General features: G+C 48.9%; 1 protein-coding gene across 17 annotated transcripts in view; it reads right to left on the bottom strand.

The window, feature by feature from the left end:
- EHMT1 (euchromatic histone lysine methyltransferase 1) overlaps positions 1-19,785 on the bottom strand; it is a 114,982-nt gene that overhangs the window by 38,709 nt on the left and 56,488 nt on the right. For 14 of the 17 annotated variants that reach the window (XM_062640282.1, XM_062640287.1, XM_062640288.1 and 11 more), the window contains 4 exons: positions 12,222-12,778; positions 9,084-9,125; positions 2,109-2,286; positions 556-692 (listed from right to left, as the gene is read on the bottom strand). In XM_062640282.1, coding sequence (XP_062496266.1) covers positions 556-692; positions 2,109-2,286; positions 9,084-9,125; positions 12,222-12,778 — 914 coding nt within the window. The remainder of the gene's footprint in view (positions 1-555; positions 693-2,108; positions 2,287-9,083; positions 9,126-12,221; positions 12,779-19,785) is intronic. The other 3 variants (XM_062640290.1, XM_062640280.1, XM_062640276.1) reach the window with 1 other exon arrangement.

Genomic DNA, 19,785 nt, shown 5'->3' on the forward strand with positions numbered 1-19,785 from the left:
AAGCCAGCCAGAAAGCCTGCCATGTGTCACCTAACCCTGTGGATCCAGGAACCAAGGAACCATGAAGAGTCAGTCCAGACTCATGTGGTTGTAACAAGACATTGAGCGGAGGAGAGCTGCTGGGCAGGAGCCTTCAGACAGACCCCTGCAGTCCAATGCAAACATGGAAGGGCAGCTCTACCAAGGATGCAAGAAGGTTTCTAGGGAATGGAGAGGGATTTTCACTCCGCTCCATGAAAGCCTAGCACTGTTCTTCCTGAATTCAAAGACCAAAACCTCAGGGCATGGGCTGCAGCAAAAGCAGGATCTGACCAGGAGTGAGTCCCTGTCTAAACCTTTTTAAGCAACCAGCTGTTTTGTTGTATAGCCTAAAGCAGTAACACCACAGTTATGGGCAGGATGCTGTTGCCAGAGAGAAGATGCAGATTCAGAATGGAAGATGCTGACCACAGCAAGCCAGCACATCCCTGAGCCTACACAGGGGTTGGTGTGCCGGGAGAAGGGATGTGTATGGTGACAACAAACCATGCCCAGTGGGCTCAGCACTCCCCTTACCTTGACACCTGCAGAGGAATGAGTTATGCTCTTAAACATCTCAATCATTGTTCTCTGTTTTAACACTTTGGTCTTTTTCTTGGGAACCAGGCTATAGGTTCCCATTCTCCGTTTTTTCTTCCGAGATACTGCAGCAGCTGGAAAAGAGAAGCAGAAGAAGCCCAAAGTTTGCTCAGGAATGAGAAGAAGATGGGAAAGAGAGTAGAGGCTGTACTGGGAGCAAGAGGTTTCCCACTCCAACTGATTTATTTACAAGTCAACCAAAAGATGACACACTCATATGTACAAACACACAAAGAGCTTTCTGCCAGTGCTGCAAAGTCACCCAGATTCTGAGTGTCCTCTCCACACTCCTCCTGGCCCCTACATCACCATACACATCAAATCCTTAACTTAGCCTGTGTTTGGCAGTACTGCTGATGCTGTAGGAGGCTGAATAGAATCCAACTTGCTCAAATAGATACTGCAAGACTAATAATACCAACATACAATGAAAGCAATCGCCTAGTAAGTGAGGAACACACAGGGAACAGGTATCTTAAATAAAGAGCTTTTGCCATTTAACCTCCTTTCACACCTACTATGGAAGTTTGTTTGATTCCTTTCACTTCTTCGATTGGGTCTTAATTTGTTAAGCCTCCCTCCTGGCCTTCTAATCAAATCAGTCATCACACCTCACTGCCTGGTGCTGTCTTTGGTGAATACACATCAGAAGGATGCTTAGTGCAGGCTCTTTTAAGAACAGCATACAGCAGGGAACAGCCAGCTTCAGCACCAGGGTTATTGTGTGCAGCAGTACAGCCTGTTCCTTGAGAGCATTTCTTCATCTTCCACTACGATGGAATTTCACCAAAAATCCCCTTTTGGAATTTAACCAAGAATTCCCTCCCTTGACCTGCTGCTGATGCTGCTGGAGATGCAGCCCAGGACACTACAGGCTGTACAGTTCATGGTAAGCACTTGTTGCAGTGATACATGAAGCCCTCAAGAACTGACAGAAACATTAGCAATATCACATAGGAAGATGGGATGAAAGTGGCTCCTCTAACAAAAACACTGCAGAAGAGTGATCTTCAGCATGACAGAGCAACCTGCCTGCCCATGCTGCCTGGGACAGACCTGCACTCACTGAAACAAGGTGGCACAGGCAGGCCCGAATGGCAGCAGCTCCCTGCAGAGTGGAAAAAGGGTGGACTTCACCTGGGAGGCCACTTTAACAGGGGACTGACAGAACAGACCCTGTACACCACCCCCAGGTGACCAGAAGGGAGTCCAGAGCACACAAGCACCACAACTGCTGTGTGATGGCCACTGGCAGAGAAGTGGCCAAATGACAGAGCAGCTGTCAAACAAGGTCTGTGGCAGCAGCAGCCCTACTGATGCCAACAGGAAAGGAAACCCTGAGGGGAGTTCAGTGGGAAAAAGGTACTGACAGAGGTTTCAGTGCCTGTTAACCCGCCTCATCTCCCATTCACCCACAGACCATTCACCCATGTTTGGGAAGAAGGTGTTGCTCGGGATTGTAACTCTGCCCTTAACTCTGTCCTTCTCACCTGTCTGCGACTTCGTGGTGGCCACATAGCTCTGGTTCTGAGGTAGTGACTGGTGAAGGCCCGGGAGTGAGGGCAACGGCAGCGGCTTCCCAAACTCCAGGACGGTTTTGTTGCCTTCCTCCTTGGGTTCTTTTTGATCTCTGCTGTCTCTCCCATCTTTGGGGTCTTTACTTGCATGCTGGAAAACAAAATGCAGTTAAATTGAGCCTCTGCATCAAATAAAATTAAAATCAATAAACCCATTCCATTCCTTTCTCTCAAACATAATCACTTTCAAAGACAGAACCACACATTCAAAGCAGAAGCACACAGCCCCTTCTCTAACATGTGATGATACTTTGCCTAAAGACTGCAAAACACCCGGTTGGAACTAGATGATCTTTAGGGTCCCTTCCAACCCAAACCATTCTGTGATACTGTGATTCTATGAATAAATACACCTACTCTCTGAAACACATGAGGAGCACGGCTGTCACATCAGGCACACACAACAACAGTCTTGCAGAGACCTTTTGAAAGAGCAGGAGGCAACAGGAAGGGATTTAATGCTTCCTTCTGGACAGTATTTGGTACAACCAAGTCATAGCAAAGGCTTTCAGCTCTAGCCTGGCCCACAGCAGAACACAGGCAAAGACAGTGTTTGCTTGACGCTGCAGGTTACCTCCAGCGCTGCCACTGCCACAGCAAAGACCTGCCCAAGCTTACTTTAAACCAGGTACTCCCAATGTAGCTCTTGCCACATCAAACACAGGGCAGGCCACAAGCTCCTCCTGAACACCAAGAGAACTTCACAACAGTCACTGCAGCCCCTGCTGCTGAAGTCAGGCTCTCCGGCACCAAGGGAGCTTGCACTGGCTCTGATCTAAGCACACAGTGAATGAAGACTCAGCCAGCACCTCTGGCTATGAAAGAGGTTCCTACAGCTCCACACCTGCTGCACCTCTCATGGCAACCACTCTGCTAACACAGGTGAAGGAAATGCTGCCACCCTGATTCGATATTTTACACTGGATTTGCCCTCTCATGTATTAAACAGATGATGTAGGTCCATACATCCTCTCCATACATCTGTCCACTCAACTGCCACATAGAAGGCAGGTTTGGCAGAGATGCTCCAGAAAACCAAGAGCAGTTACTGCAGATCATGAGTTCTGCAGTGGCAATGTTTCAGTGCTGCTCCACTTGCAGGAGGACGCTTCTTATGGGGCTCCTCAAGCAGCAGCTGAAATACCAAAACAGAATGAGGAATCCAGGCAAAAGAAAGGAAGGAATAAAGAGCAGCAAGCAAGAGAAACACTCTTTAAAGCCCAGGTTCAGACAGGCACTCTTGGGCACTGCTTTGAAGTACTGTGACCTTGTGAACAAAGAGGGAAGCAACTGATTCTCCTAATTACAGCTCTGCCACGTGCACACTGTTGGCTCCACACAGCCAGAAAAGCTGTGCTGATAAAATCAACCTGACCTGCAAGGAAAAGCCACCAAACTGCCAATGATTCCTGTTATCATGCCCATAACTTCTGGCCGGATTGTCACAGCTGCTCTTAAAAGGCATCTTGTCTTGGATTAATGAGTTCAGAGATGACAAATCCACCACAGTCTTTGATATGCTGTCCCCATCTTTAATTGCTCTCACTGTCAAATGACTAAACGCATTATGCTTTTGCCACTGAATTAAAGAGCCCTGCATCATCAGAAACTCTCACTCCAAGGAGATACTTATGGACTATGACCATAAATCATTCTTTTTTAAACTTTCATCTCAATAAGTTTAATAGAATGAGCAAAATAAGTGTCCACAGGACGATTTTCTGGGCATTGGATCACTTCCGAGCCTGCTCCCAGTTGTCCTACCCCTTACAAAATGTACGTCAGGAGCGCTGGGCACAACATGCCAATAATAGTCTCAACAATACTATTTATACCTCTTAAAAGTCCCTAGTTAGAGATGTGAAGGTTAACAGCAACTCTGGGCTGCAGGATTATTCTGAGAAGTCCCCTGGAACATCCACTGCTTTCCATTTTTAACTTAAAATGGGAAAAATGAGCTTGGGAGAGGCAGAGCTGACCCAGCGCTGCCTGCAACAAGTGCCCACAGGGCTGCAGTTTTGGGCCTTTAAGTGCAGGTTCTTGTAGCTGGTCTCTGCCAAAGCGTGTCCTTACTCCCAACCAGTGAGATTCCACATCCAGACCATGCCAGGCTGTTTGGGAGAACATATTCCAATTTGAAATGAACAAGTACTATGTTATTCGCTTGGGGTTTTTCTCTCCCCCTGTAATTACAATATGGAAATAAATCCGAAATCTTCAACAGGGCTGCAGGACAAGTGGTAAATGTGACTTTTTCAGGGCAACTCTGGTAAAACACAGTTTTTAAATCAAATTAAGCCCTGGGAGATCTGGATTGGTTCTTGGAGGCATATGCAGCAAGGCTAATGAACAAGAATGCCTGCAGAGAGGTGTCCAGATCTCTCAGGAAGCTTGATGCTACGGGAAGCTGAGCAGGGCAGCAGTAAAAACATCTCTCTCACACAACATGTGTATATAAATACATATATATGTACATATAAATTACTACATCTAAGGATTGTAATAAAAGGATCAACAAAGAGCTGAAAGCACTTCTACTCAGTTTTCTTCCCATCTTTCTTCATTCTTAGCTAGATAAAAGTTACCTCTTTGCTGTTCCTATTAAATTTGACTCTTACCCAAGTGGAGTGTTTAGGGGATGAAACTTTATTCTTCTCCCATTTCTAATGTCTCTGAATTCTGACAGCTCCATGGCTCAAGCCTGTAGGTACAACCCAGCCTAGCCTCCTACACAGAGCTTTGATGCTCTGCTCTATCTGCTCCAGATTTAAACACTCCCACAAAAGAGGCTTTGTTAATCGCATACACTGGTCTGCTGGGAAATTTCTGCTTCCCTAAAATCCCATCGCACTCGCTAGGAGCCGGTTCAAGCGCAACAGGGCCCTTCCTCACAGAGATATGCTGCATCCTGAGGAATAAGGAATTGGCTCCACCTCTGCTGTGCTCTGGGGAGAACCCCCTGCAGCCCTGATCCAGCTCTGGGGCAGCAGCACAAGAGGGACATGGAGCTGTTGGAGCGAGGCCAGAGGAGGCCATGGAGATGCTGCGAGGGCTGGAGCAGCTCTGCTCTGGAGCCAGGCTGAGAGAGCTGGGCTGGGGCAGCCTGGAGAAGAGAAGGCTCCTGAAGGGGAGACCTGAGAGCAGCTCCAGTGCCTAAAGGGGCTGCAGGAAACCTGGAGAGGGGCTTGGGACAAGGGATGTAGGGACAGGCCAAGGGGAATGGCTTTAACCTGCCAGAGGGGAGACTGAGATGAGCTCTTAGGCAGAAGCTCTTCCCTGTGAGGGTGCTGAGGCGCTGGCACAGGGTGCCCAGAGAAGCTGTGGCTGCCCCATCCCTGGCAGTGTTCAAGGGCAGGTTGGACACAGGGGCTTGGAGCAAGCTGCTCTAGTGGAAGGTGTCCCTGCCCGTGGCAGGGGTTGGAGCTGGAGGAGCTTTAAGGTCCCTTGCCCCTGCTGGAGCCTGCCCAAGTGATGCACAGCTTTCAGTATCTGCAGGGCAGGGACTGCTCTGTCAGGACGCTAACAAGCACAGGCAGTCTCTATTTTCAACAAAGCAGACTCCTACACTCAGAAATTGGATGAAGCTCTTCCTCCTTCACTTAAACCAGCAGACGCTCAAGAGAGCAGAGGTGCTTTCATCTCACACCTACAGGGCTCCACTGCAAATTGCAAAATGAGAGGCGAGAAACTCTATTCCTGACCCTAAATAAACCCCCGGGCTGTGCTCTCCTTGTCCAAACAGCCGTGGTCTTTGGCTTTTTTCCCCGATTACATTTAATAGCCAAGCACAGTTTTAGCTGCAGTTATAGAGAAGTACAGTGAGGAGAATCCCGTGCAAAGGCAACTCCAGTTGCCAGTTTGAGCTCCCAGGTTGTGTTCCATGGGGTCCCAATCACCGCACGTGTGGGCCACTGGGGGCAAGAAAGGCCCAAAAATCATAGAGAAAGAAACCGCAGTACCAACGTCTTCATTTCCTTCTCATGTGGTATCAGCACTCCCTACGCAAAAGGCTGTGAAGTCACGTATTTCATGTTGGGCATTGCAATGAACAGTCAAAGAAGCTGGAGACAGCCATTCCAAGGCTCAGGCCAATGTTTCCAGAGATTCTTGTGTCTGGAAGCAGCAAAACTTGGATCACAACTCCGTCTGACACCATGGTGAGAGAAATAACCCAGAAACTTGCTTAGCCTGAGACAAGAACACAGTATTTGATGTGTTTATAAACATTAAACTCAAGCGCTTCCTACATTTTAATGGGATCAAGCATGTATCTGTTGTTGGCACAGAAGTCCCCGACAGCAGCAGGGAGAAGTCACTAAAAACAAAGGAAGAAAGAATATCCCTCTAGAAAAGCAAAATAGAGAACAAACCAACCTTACTGAACCCGTGTTGGTCCAACAGGCTGTACACAGTGCTCTTCCCGCAGCCCAGCAATTAAGAGGGCTTTCAGTTCCCAAAGCAAGCAAGCTGGGCACAAGCAAAGCTGGGCTCTGGTTTCCAACCAGAGCAGAACACCACCCATGGGTCTGTGCAAGGACACCAGCAAGGTCCTGCTTTGAAGCAGAGCAGCTCAGCGAGCCCCACACCACGGCCATTCGCTCTTTACACCTGAAACCATCACCAGCTTACACACACAAGCTCTTCCTTCTCTTCTCTAAAAGACTTTCATCTCCAGCACAGAACAAGCTTGAAACCGAAGCCAAGTAGCCAGGAGGAGCAACACAGCAGCTGTCATGGAGCAACCCTCTTCTCTCCATCCATCATGCAGAGGGGCAACAAGATTTGTTCCGAGGCACTGCCTTTGAACAGCACAAAGCAGCAGCTCCCAGGGGTATCTGCCTCTAACAACTGATATTTAAGCAAGAAGCATCAGTCTGCTATGAAAAATGGATCACCAGCAGGTGACAGGAGCTGTCATGGCGCTACTGTCCCTTTGCTGCTGCAGAATTACACTTCTCATGACTGAATTCCAGCATGGCTGTCAGGGGATCCTGACCCCTGCCCAAGCCTTACCTTGGAGCAAACAAAAGAAACCTGCATGGCTTTGGTCTTATCTAGATCAGACAAACTGCGAGGCTTATCCTCTTATTAATACCCTTTTATCTGCAGATTAACAGGTCCCTTTAGAAGAGGGATCCTGGTGTGACTTGATCACAACTGCACTGATTTGTGTGCACACACCTGCATAAAATCATAGTGCTGCAGGCTGCCAGGCAGACTGCACTTCAGCACAGACTAAACCAAGCCACAAACCTACACTGACTTTCCACCTCCCTCTGCAGCAAACCCTCTATGCAAGAAGTAGAGTGGCAGTCTATGGCTTCAACACTCCTAAAGGAGAGTTCCACTAGGGGACATTTAACTGTGGCCAAGCTCACACATGTGGACTTCACACTTTCAGTCTTGCTCTACCCATGCGCACCTGGTTACCCCTCAGGAGAGCATCCTCCATGGGTGCACCTTCTGGGTTCAGACAAGCTGACAGCAGCACTTGCCATCGGAGTCCTCTGTTTCACTATGCCCTCTACTCTTTACCTCTATTTATTCCCTCCCCTCCAAGAAGTCACTATCTCCATCACCATCCCGTGAGCACCTGGCCTTTGTTTTCTGCCTAGTAAAGCCTGCTCCACAAACAGCCACTTGCAAAGTGCCTGCCCGGCCCCAGGAGATGAACACAAGGTGTTCTCAGGCCAGGGGCTCCTGCAGAGCAACCCACAGACCACATCAACACATCACTGCAGTACTGCTGGGCACTGGCATGGAAAATCGTACTTCCAGTTATAGCAACCACCAGTCCTGGGATCAGATACAGAGTGGCAATGCTGCTTAAAGATATAGTTTGATGAATATTGATTGAAACACAACATTCGCCCACTTAGGGGGCTGCAGCATCTCCCATATGAAGACAGGCTGAGAACACTGGGGCTGTTCAGCCTGGAGAAGAGAAGCTGTGTGGAGACCTCAGAGCAGCTTCCAGTGTCTGAAGGGGGCTACAAGGATGCTGGAGAGGGACTCTTCATCAGGGACTGCAGTGACAGGACAAGGGCTGATGGGTTCAAACTGAAACAGAGGAAGTTCAGGTTAGATCTAAGGCAGAAGCTCTTCCCTGTGAGGGTGCTGAGGCGCTGGCACAGGGTGTCCAGAGAAGCTGTGGCTGCCCCATCCCTGGCAGTGTTCAAGGCCAGGTTGGACACAGGGGCTTGCAGCAAGCTGCTCTAGTGGAAGGGGTCCCTGCCTGTGGCAGGGGGTTGGAACTGGATAATCTTATGGTCCTTTTCAACCCTAACCAGTCTATGATTCTATGATAAGCAAAGCATCTCCTGCTCCAGACTCATCCTTCCCTGTCCAGGCTTTGTCTCCCCCAGTTAAACTGGCACCCTGTTTTCTGTGCTCATTGGGAATTAGGCTGAGACATGAATTCATGGATTTCTGCACTATTTCTTCTGATAGTTCAGCTCCCTCAACCCACTCTTCTGCACAGCACAAGAAAATACCACCAGAGACACACACCTCAAACTCCAGCCTCATGGTCACCAAGTAATGAACAAAGACATAACCTGGATTCCCAATTCAGCCATCTGCTCCTCTTATCTCAAGAGATATGGGATGCTTTCATCTCCTTTATCATCCCTTATCCCTTCCAGACACATCTTAGTGATGTGAAGGGGCCTTCTCCACGCACAGGATACACTTACACATCCCTTTCAGTCTGTTGCCTTGCCCTGGAAACTTTTGGGTTCTCAATAGGGTTGTAAATGGACCAAAAGGTACAGTGCTTGTGTTACTGCACTATTCAGCAGGGGAGCAGACAGGATGCTGTCCACAACCTTCTAAGATCTCTGCTTAAAAATCACCTTAACATGCAACAACATCAATTAAAATCATCACCTGTTTCAGACTCAGCTTCGATCCCAATTCAGGAAGCAACTCCTAAACAAAGAGAAAGCTGGTTACATTTGGGAGACAGTTATTTTCTTCCTTTCAAAAACCAATCCACGTGTGCAGGAAAAGGCGGCCACGGTCCCCTGGCAGTGATTGCATTACAGAAAACAGCATTTTTTGCCCTGGTGGATTACTGCAGGTGCCTGGGGGAATGGAACGACAAATGTTCCTACCACTTTGCAGGCAACCAAACACCTTCCTCCCCTCCTGCTCCCAGGCAGCAAGAACAGTCTACCAAGAAAACAGCATTGCTCTAAAACCTATCAGTAAAGAACTGACTGTGCCCTGTCATCAACTTCTGGGTGATTTCCACAACGTGTTCCTGGAATACGGCACCTGCTCTGCCAGTGTTTTTGGAGGGGAAAAGGTGTGAATGTGGAGGCTGGCGCCTGAAACGTTCCTGCACTGCTGGGCTGATGAGCCTCTTAGAAGCAGCTCCACAAAGAACTAATCAGGATGGCAAAATGACAACTAGCAAGGCCTCTGCTGCTCAAAAGAAACTAGCATGTACGTTCAGAGACAATGGGCAAAAACAAGGTAGTAATTATCAGGAGGGCTGAACAAACCAGATGTGTTATTGTCTTATAGAAATGAGATCAAATCTTGGGCTCACATTCAGATGCATTGAGTGGAGAACACGGGAACAGCCTCTTCTTACCACCCTGCTTGTGAATGTTCTTCCTCTCCCTATTTTAAGCCCAAAGGAAATGGCCAGAGGTGCTGAGGACATGCTGTGCATTCTTGAGCAGTCCAACAACTGCAGGCTTTGGGTTAGGAAGCTGCTGGTAGTGTGTGAGCAAATAACCATCAACAGCATCATCACAGCCCCTCATGTCCGTGAGCACCTGCGGAAGCAGCTTTCTAGAGACAAACCTTGAAGCCCAAGGGGCTGTGTACAAATAATCTTTTTGATGTATCATAAAATATGAATGAGGAAAACTCTCCCTCCTAACCCAGCAGTCATCTTTTAGAAGGGAATTGCCTCTTTCAATTGCTCAGCCCCAAGGGAGCTCTCTCTGTCAAATTCCACAAGGGTCTGGGGGTTTGCCCGGCCTCATTTAAGTGCACGACAGGCTGCTGAAGGGAAGCTGTGAGGCTGCAAAGCCTTGTTTGGGTAAGAGACAGCCTTAGGAGAGACTTTCATCAGGCTGCATGTAACTGCATCTGGGCTTCCCCAGCCAGAAAACAGCAGCGTGTGAGAAGGAGATAATTCAGACACAGTCAGGGGAAGGCAAGGGGAAACAGTGGTGTGGGGTGGGAGAAGGGATGGGAAATCCTATGGCACGTGTGGTTTGTGCCCTGGTGCTGAGCTGGGTGCCCACCACATCTCTAATCCTGAGGTGCTCTTTAGACTCCCACCTGCATCCAGAGCACAGGAGGTGCCACAGCTGAGGCCACCTTTCCCATCTGTGCCTGGCTGCGTGCCACCCATCTCTCCTCTTCCTCCTCTCTTCCCCTGCTCCAGATCACAGCGAGTCACAGCTCTGAGACCTTCACATCATATTGCTGCTGCGCTGCAACACGTGGGTGACATCTGAGGATCACCTGGCATTTGCTGGTCACCAACCTTTGCAGCAACTTCCCACATATTTGTGGGTGTCACTCACACTGCCACGCAGGACTAACAATCCCTTCCTTCACCTAGGTGCAGGATACCTAAAGGCTGGTCTCTCTCCCATTAGTAGATACAGCACAATGAGAGGATCTATGTTACTGTAGCTAAATATAAAGGGTCACAGGGCTGGAGACCAAGGGACATCTGCCTGTTCCAGTGTCTATTCCTTAACTTTGGCAAAAGAACCCCCAAAATAGGCAAAAGAACCAAACTTGGCCAATGACAAAGAAAGGCCCATTTCTGTTCACCCCACTGTAACATGAATGCACCAGATGACTTCACATCTCCTTTTGCCTCCTAAAACCAAGGCAGAGCTCTGTTTTGTTAAGTGATCCATCCCTAAGGATTCTGGAATGAAGACGTGTGAACAAGTTGCATTACTGCAGGCAACACAGAGAGAAAGAGAAAACATCCTCTGGTTTACCACTATAATGCCATGGCAATGCAATCAAGTTGCCTACCATACCAGCTTCTTGACAGCTTCCAAGCTTAGGAGAAGCCCCAGTTTAACATGCTATGATAATTTCTTCTGAGTCCAACTTAGAAGAAATCTAATTTGTTTCCCAAGCAGCTCTGGATTGCAGCAGATGGCCGATGAGCAACACAGCCAAGAGATAAAGGCCATCGAGTGTCTCACATGTATCTATTGGAGAAGGTAACTGATCAATTATATATTTAGAAACACATTGGGGAAGGGAGCTGGTGGTGGCCATGTGGCTCTATTCCAACACCTCTGCTCTCTGTCACAAGAGACAAAATAAATATACATATTTATATAAAAATTAATATATATTACATATATATATAGGAGCACTGTGTGCAGTTCTTGTGTCCTCAACTGCTCCAGCAGTCATGGAGCTGCTGGAGCAAGTCCAGAAGAGGCCACGAGGATGATCAGGGGCTGAAGCACCTCCCATATGAAGACAGGCTGAGAACACTGGGGCTGTTCAGCCTGGAGAAGAGAAGGCTGCATGGAGACCTCAGAGCAGCTTCCAGTGTCTGAAGGGGGCCTATAGGGATGCTGGAGAGGGACTCTTCATCAGGGACTGCAGTGATAGGACAAGGGGTGATGGGTTCAAACTGAAACAGGGGAAGTTCAGGTTGGAGGTAAGGCAGAAGTTCTTCCCTGTGAGGGTGCTGAGGCGCTGGCAAAGGGTGCCCAGAGAAGTGGTAAATGCTCTGTCCCTGGCAGCGCTCAAGCCCAGGTTGGACAGGGCCTTGGGCAACATGGTCTAGTGTGAGGCATCCCTGCCCGTGGCAGGGGGTTGGCACTAGATGATCTTATGGTCCTTTCTAATCCAAACCATTCTATGATTTTATGATGTATATTAAAACCCCCCTAACAATCCACTTGGTGGGAATTACAGGGATTATTCATGTTCCCATGCAGCACAGCATCCCTCTCATGCACTCAAAGCAAGCCACGAGCAGTTGCAGCAGCAGCACTGGCTGCTGGGCATATACATTACCAGGCTAGCGATGGGTTTAGGCATTGTCTTCCGTGCTCTGTGGACCTTGACTTCAGCGTTAGCAGCAGTGGCTTTTTTAGCATCCATGTCCTTACTGCCCTCCCCGAGCTTGGCTGGCATTGCGGCTTGCATCTGAGAAAAGGAGCCCACAGTTCTCCCTTTGCTTGCTCCTCCTGGCAGGGTTTTTGCAGCATGGCCGGTGAGAGAAGCAAAGGTGCTGGTAGTCCTTAGAGGCTGCTCCTGTGCCATCTGCTTGGTTAGAATATATCCATTGCTCCCTGTTACAGAAGTCTGTGTGAAGTCATTAGCTTTCAGATGGTTTTGCTTCCCAGTCTCACCATCTCGTTCAGAAATGCCATTTTCTGCTATCCTATTTAACTTAGTACTGGAGTCCTGCTGGCTCACTTTCGTATTGTCCTGAGTGGTTTTAGCTGGGTTTGGGTGGCCACCAGCTTCGCTGTGCTCACAGGAACCGTTGGTTTCACCATCTACTGCCATTTTTGGTTCCCCCGCTTGCTTTTCTGTAGCACTTTCATCTGCAGCCATGGCATTAAACCCTGGAGAAAGAGGGAGGAGGAGGAGGAGGAAGAGAGAAGGAAAAGGGTCACAAGCAGTATCGAAACTCCAAAGAGAAGGTACAGCTACTCACAATGGCTCAGGAAGAACAACCCTTTCCTCCAGAAAGCTGCTTGCTATATATATCTATGTAAATCCATTTAGATTGCTCACTCACCTACCTGGCTTGCCTGGATCCTCAGTGAAAAGTGGGGTGTGTGCCTCAGTTGCAAGCAGCGCACTCATTCTCACTTGCCTCAGCTGCAGATGTGGCCATTTATTCCCAAGTATGGATTTCTCAAGGTAAATATTACCTTGTGCTTTTCCAGTAACTACACTTCCTGGACCATCTGTCAACCCCCTGCACATCAAACAAAACACTGCCCAAACGTGCATTCAGATCTCAGGCAAAGCCCTTCGCAATGCCAGACTGGACTTTGGTGGCTCAGACACAGCTCAGCAGCCAAGCGGCTCTGCCACTACACAGCACACCCCAAGGAGGAACTCCCTGGCAATGCCAGCTCTCCTGGCACGGTTATCCAGTGGCTCTTTTCCTGGGGTGAAGCAGCACAGGAGAAGGATTCATGGTGTCATCTCAGAGGCAACAGCCAGAGTAAACAGGGGGAAGCGTGTGAAGTGCAATTCTAGACTATAGGAACAACAGGAGTCAAACGCAGCAAGAATTTTGCAGGCTCAAAGCTCACACCCAGATAACACAGGAGTGCCCATGCAAAAATGTTTTTTCCTGCACTCCTTCCAAACACTCCCATGCTCCCCTCATCAATGAGTTTGTCCCATCTGAGGTTTCAGACCTGACCTGAAGAAAACCCAACTATGAACGCTGTGTACTTAGAATGGTTTGGGTTAGAAAGGACCTTAAGATCATCTAGTTCCATCTGTGTACTTGCAGAAGGGTTTCCAACATGACAAACCAGCAGCTCCCCAGGCAGGCAACCAGGAGTGATAACAATTCACTGGCACGCTCAGTGAAACGATTAAATCAACCCACTGTTAGGGATCCCTTGTGTTGTTTCCCTTCCAGAGGCCACACAGCTATGAAGAGCATCACAAATCCCGCCAGCAAAAGCCCTGTCAAAGCAGGTAGGACTGATTACAACCAGCTTGAATCAAAGCAGTTTTCATGTACGGTACTCAGAAAGGCCCAGAGTCAAAGTGGAGGACAGCTCTGCAAGCCAGAGCAGCATACTGCTGTCAGCATCTCATTTCGTTCCACTCCTGAAGCCCAAACATGCCAGGAAAACAATACCCTGAATGTCTCTGCTGACCTGGCAAAACCTGATGCAAGGCTCAAGTGTGAAGCAGAACCAGGATCCTGGATGCCAGGATGTCAAGTCCAGCATACCTGGGCTGACTGTTCAAATCCAAGCTCAGCAGGGCTCTGCTGTATGCCCAAGCACAAGCAGCTCAATGCAAACAGCAAGGAGGAGAAGCAGCGCTGTCACCAGAGCAGCCTGTGATTGCCTCTCACATGGACTCTGGTTGCTCAGAGCCTCTAAAAACAGCTCCAGAACCTCCCCAAAGAGTTCCGAAACCTCCTGAAAGAGCTCACTAGTGCCCACTGGAGCACACACAGGGGGCAGAGGCAGAAAGCCACCCCTCCAGCAGGCAGTAACTAAGTGGTTCTCCAAGCACGATCCAAAGTCATCACCTCCATCTGCTGCCCTCTCACACCACCCAGACCACCTTCTGTGTACTGAAAGCTCTGATAAGCCACACAAGGGTTTGTTTTGGAGAGCAATGACTCCTGGAGGAGATAAAGCGCTGGGTTTTCACTGTTATTTAGCTACTTGAAAAGTCCTGAGCAGAAGGAGACATTCTTTCAATCCTCGTTTCTCTTTCTGCATTTGGTGTCTTCAAAAGCCTCTGCTGTTGCCATTTAAACAATTATTTCAGCTAAGTCAGTGCCAGAATAAAACAACAAATGAGCTCCCTGACTACAGATGGAGGTTTCCAGTGCTCAGCACCAGGCCCCTGTCCGAATTCAGTCTTCAATCTGTGTTGATTTAAACACTGCACACTCCCACCAGTGCGGTCAAATGACTTCAGTGGCTGACTATTAGATAAAGAGAATAAGCAGAGGGCACGAATTGCTTTACCTGCCATGAAGGCAACCAAAACAAGGTGCATTACAGCACTGCCCTAAGGGGAAGAGTAACTGTGTTAGTCCAGACAAATCTGGGAAGCCGAAATGAAAATCCCACGTACAGTTCCCACACACACTCTTCTGAAGTGCACAAAGCACAGTGTGGCTGTGGAAGCACCATCAATCTCTTATGAACTGGCACCAGACCCCCAGATCCGCATGATTAGAGGTCTGCCTAAATAAAGATATGAAATTTCATAGTCCCTAAAGTGGCACAGAACTGGAGACCTTGACAGCAGTCATCAGGGGATGGGTTTGATCTAACAGGATGGTGCACCCACTCTGCCCTGTTGTAGAGGGCTGCTCAGGTTGCCAGGCAAAAGGAGGGCCAAGGGCTTCCACCTCCATAGAATCACAGCCTGATTTGTGCTGGAAAGGACCTTGAAGCTCATCCACCTCCAACCCCTGCCATGGGCAGGGACACCTTCCACTAGAGCAGCTTGCTCCAAGCCCCTGTGTCCAACCTGGCCTTGAACACTGCCAGGGATGGGGCAGCCACAGCTTCTCTGGGCACCCTGTGCCAGCGCCTCAGCACCCTCCCAGGGAAGAGCTTCTGCCTTAAATCTAATCTGAACTTTTCCTGTTTCAGTTTGAACTCATTCCCCCTTGTCCTATCACTACAGTTGTGATGAAGAGTCCTTCTCCAGCACCTTTGTAGGCCCCCTTCAGATACATCCCATTAAAGATACCCCCACAAAGAACTAGTTTAGATCAGGAGCTACGTTACTTAATAACATGTGGTAGCCCAAGTAAAGGAGTCTGGGTTTCACAACCAAAATCCTTAGTCTGGTAACAGCAGAACAGGAGCTGCTCGCCCAGGCTAGGCTATTGCTCCTCTTGATGTGATGCTCTGCCTGTAACACATGCTCCATCCTTGTGGAATGGGACAGATCTGCAAGCCTGACCACGTTCAACAAGTCTTAGACACATGAAGTGCACGTTCACAACCAGTGCTGAACAGACACAACTCAACAGATATTTACACTTTTGCTGAAATACGGCCTACAGATGGAGACAGGAACACGAACTAGAGGCAGCAGGAACCTCACAATGGAGAAATACTGACTACAACAGCCTACAGAAGCTCTTCAACCTCACCAGACAGACAAAGCTTCCTGCCATGACCTCCTCATCTCCCCTTCTTCATGATTAAACAAGATGAATCACTGCAAACCTGCCAAGATCTTCATTTCAAAGACACAGCAGTGAGTTCTCTTCTGGTCAACAGCTTTTCTGCTCTTGTGCTGCAAATGCAAGTGAGTAAAAACTGAAATCATTTCTCCAGAACTTTACAACTTGACAGCATTCCTTCCTTCCAAGCAGACCAGAACTACCTCTCCTCAGTATTCACTTTCCAACTCACTCACTGTTCTTTAATCTACAACCATTCATTCCTTAACTACAACAACATGAAAGGTAGATAGAGCCTGTGTCCATTGAAGTGTAACTTTTTTACTAGAAGCATCTCAGCATTTTCAGAGCTCCCTTATGCATTCATCCCCTACACCACATGCAGCAGGAAAACCTTGTCACATTGCCCACAGTGCTGCCTGCATCCCAATCCAAGCATTTGGGATTAATCTGGGATGGGTAACTTGCCCAAGAGATTTATGTTCTGTTATGGTGCCTGTCTTCATATCTGAAATTCACAGAATCATCAAGTTGCTTGGGCTGGAAGGGACCGTAAAACTCATTCAATTCCAATGTCACAGGCAGGGACACCTTCCATTAGAGCAGGTTGCTCCAAGCCCAGACCATCCTGGCCTTGGCATCCTACCTGGATATCAAGATGAAAGAAACTTCACTAAAGGTTTATCTCTTAGGAGCTGGCTACATTTTAGTAACACAAGGAATTTAAGACTCAGGAAATGCTGCAGCTCCACTGTCAGTGAGACTCCACATGGCAAAGGATTATCAGTAATGTATTCAAACCACTTCTCAGAATTAACAGCTCACTGGAGTGATGCAGAGTTTCCAGCCCTTCCACCCTTCCCCAGGCTCAAGCAGACCCTGTGCACGAGTTTCAGACTTCAGCTTTCTTCTCAGTATCAGTACCAATCTCAGTATCTTCTCAGTACCACAGTCATTCAAAATTGACTTAAAATCCCCATGAAGGGAACAAAGTCATACAAAAGTAAGGGAGAAGCCAAGTCAGACAGGATGAGGCCACCTCACCTTTTAGGTGTCCAAAAGGCATCTCAAACTCCAGGGTGCCCCTAAGCCACCACCGCAACCAAGAAGATGACAGCTCAGATAAGCACAGTCTGACTTCAGGCACCTGTCTTTGGCTAAGCGACCCCCTGCCTGGACGTGCCTACCATGTGCAAGCAGAAACGAGCTGGACCAGCTCAGAGTCAGAATGATAACTTCAAAAAAAAACCTAAATTAGGCAAAATGAAACCCACCTCTGCTCTGCCAGCCCAGACTCCCGCAATGAGGGCTCCTCTCCACTGCTTCCAGCTCTTCCAGCAGAGCCAGGCCTCGCTCTGGTCCTGCCCTGGAGCTGGCCAGAGCTGGTTCAGCCTGCCAAAGCCTGCCTGTGGGCAGAACCCCTCTAGCAGACGTGCCACAGTCTCACCAGCCATCCCTGCTGCAGCCAAAGGGAACCCAATCACCGCCGCAGAGACCGAAGGGGATGAGCAGCCACTTTCCATGCGCAGGCCGCCAGCTGGATGAGCCCAAAACTCTCTCTTACTTTGAGAATGCAGTGGAAACAAAGTCTGAAATACAGATTTTTAAGTTCAGATCTCACTGAGGAGTGAGATAAAGAATAATATGCAAGCATTACAAGCCTTATACTCCAGGCCAAACTGCAATCATCACTGGGTCTGCGGGGAAAAGAACAAGAAGACAAACAGAAAGAAAAAGAATATCCTAGAAGTAAAGACACTACTAAAACATGGAACTTTCCTATGTTTTCCTGAACAGCTTGGTGCTGAGCACTGGTAGAGACGAGACAACCTGAAAGAGACAAGCAACCAGCGCTTGCAGGGTATGTTCTCTGTCCCCAGCAATTTCCTGTGTCTCCAGCACAGGGTCATGAGGCTTCGGCTGCTGCAAGAGAAACATCCACCTCTGAACTAAGCAAAGACTGAGCTTATGTAGAAGTATATGAAGTGCAGTACAAGTACTGCAGACATTTCCATATATCACACTTCACAGGTGTTTCACCTTAAGCACTTTGCAGATCATCTTTTAGAACACCACAGATACCCCTGGCTTTTCATTCAATAACCAACTGTCCTGCTGGATCAACTTTGACAAGGGAGAAATGCACCTGGTTTGCAACCACTGTGTTACAGCAGTGCCCTCCCCTTCTCCTCAAAATAAAAAAAAATCATAAATATTCAAAGGAGAGAGGAGCCCAGCTGACATAAAAAGGATGCTGAAGAGATGGGGGCTGACTAGGGAGAACTGGTGGCTGGAGATCCTGCACCCATTGGGAAGGAAAGCAGCACCTCTACCACTGAAGCCAAAAAGTGGAGCATTTTGAAGTCAGGAGATGAAGAGAACCATGTTTTCAGGGCAAAGTTCCTCTCTGGGGTGTGCCCAGCTCTGGGGCAACAGCACAAGAGGGACGTGGAGCTGCTGGAGCGAGTCCAGAGGAGGCCATGGAGATGCTGCGAGGGCTGGAGCAGCTCTGCTCTGGAGCCAGGCTGAGAGAGCTGGGCTGGGGCAGCCTGGAGAAGAGGAGGCTCCTGAAGGGGAGACCTGAGAGCAGCTCCAGTGCCTGAAGGGGCTGCAGGAAACCTGGAGAGGGGCTTGGGACAAGGGCCTGTAGGGACAGGCCAAGGGGAATGGCTTTAACCTGCCAGAGGGGAGACTGAGATGAGCTCTGAGGCAGAAGCTCTTCCCTGTGAGGGTGCTGAGGCGCTGGCACAGGGTGCCCAGAGAAGCTGTGGCTGCCCCATCCCTGGCAGTGTTCAAGGGCAGCTTGGACACAGGGGCTTGGAGCAAGCTGCTCCAGTGGAAGGTGTCCCTGCCTGTGGCAGGGGTTGGAGCTGGAGGAGCTTTAAGGACCCTTTTAATACAAACCAGGCTGGGATTCTCTGTGACTGATGATCTCTTTTTCCACTGTCCCCTTTTTAAATCCATGAAGGCAGATGATATTCATCCAAGAGCCTGCCCTGTATTTCCAAAACACAAACACCAGTGCTCCCAGTGCCCTGGAGCTGTCACCCTGGGGCAGTGTCACCCTGGGGCAGTGTCACCCTGGGGCAGTGTCACCCTGGGGCTGTGTCACCCTGGGGCAGTGTCACCCTGGGGCAGTGTCACCGCTGCCCTTCTCCTGTCAAGAGTCAAAACAGGAAAACTAAAATAATAAAAAGAACAACTTCTGCTGTGAATGCTCAGTACTGAGACTGCAGAGGTCAGATAAATGGGATTCAGCATCTCTCTGGTGGGCTGGCTCACATGAATACTGATGGTGACTCAAAGCAGTTTAACAGCCTGAGTGATATTAATTTGTTCCTTTGCCATGGGATCAGGTCCACAGGGCTACAGCACAGCAACGAGGCCCCGAGCCCATCTGTGACCATGGGATGCTCCAGCTCTGGAGCTGCCCAGCTCCAAGAACGCTTCTGCTGCCGCAGCCTCCCTGAAGCAGGGGACATGAACACTGCGTGCACATCTGGGCGCACATCTGGATGCACATCTAAAACACCTAAGCATCATTTTGCCCTGTCTGGTCTCCTGGCTGCCAGTTTCAGCAATCACAGCTGGGTAACAAAGGCTAGGGAAGAACAATGCATAGTGCACAACCACCACACAAACCATTGTCTTTTACACACGTGGTGTGCTCAGGAAGACAAGGCTAACATCTGAATGTTACCATAGGAATGGAGA

Source organism: Pezoporus occidentalis, unplaced genomic scaffold (genome assembly GCF_034315485.1).
Source record: "Pezoporus occidentalis ecotype Australia unplaced genomic scaffold, CSIRO_AGI_Poc_V1 ctg64, whole genome shotgun sequence".
Lineage (NCBI taxonomy): Eukaryota > Metazoa > Chordata > Aves > Psittaciformes > Psittacidae > Pezoporus > Pezoporus occidentalis.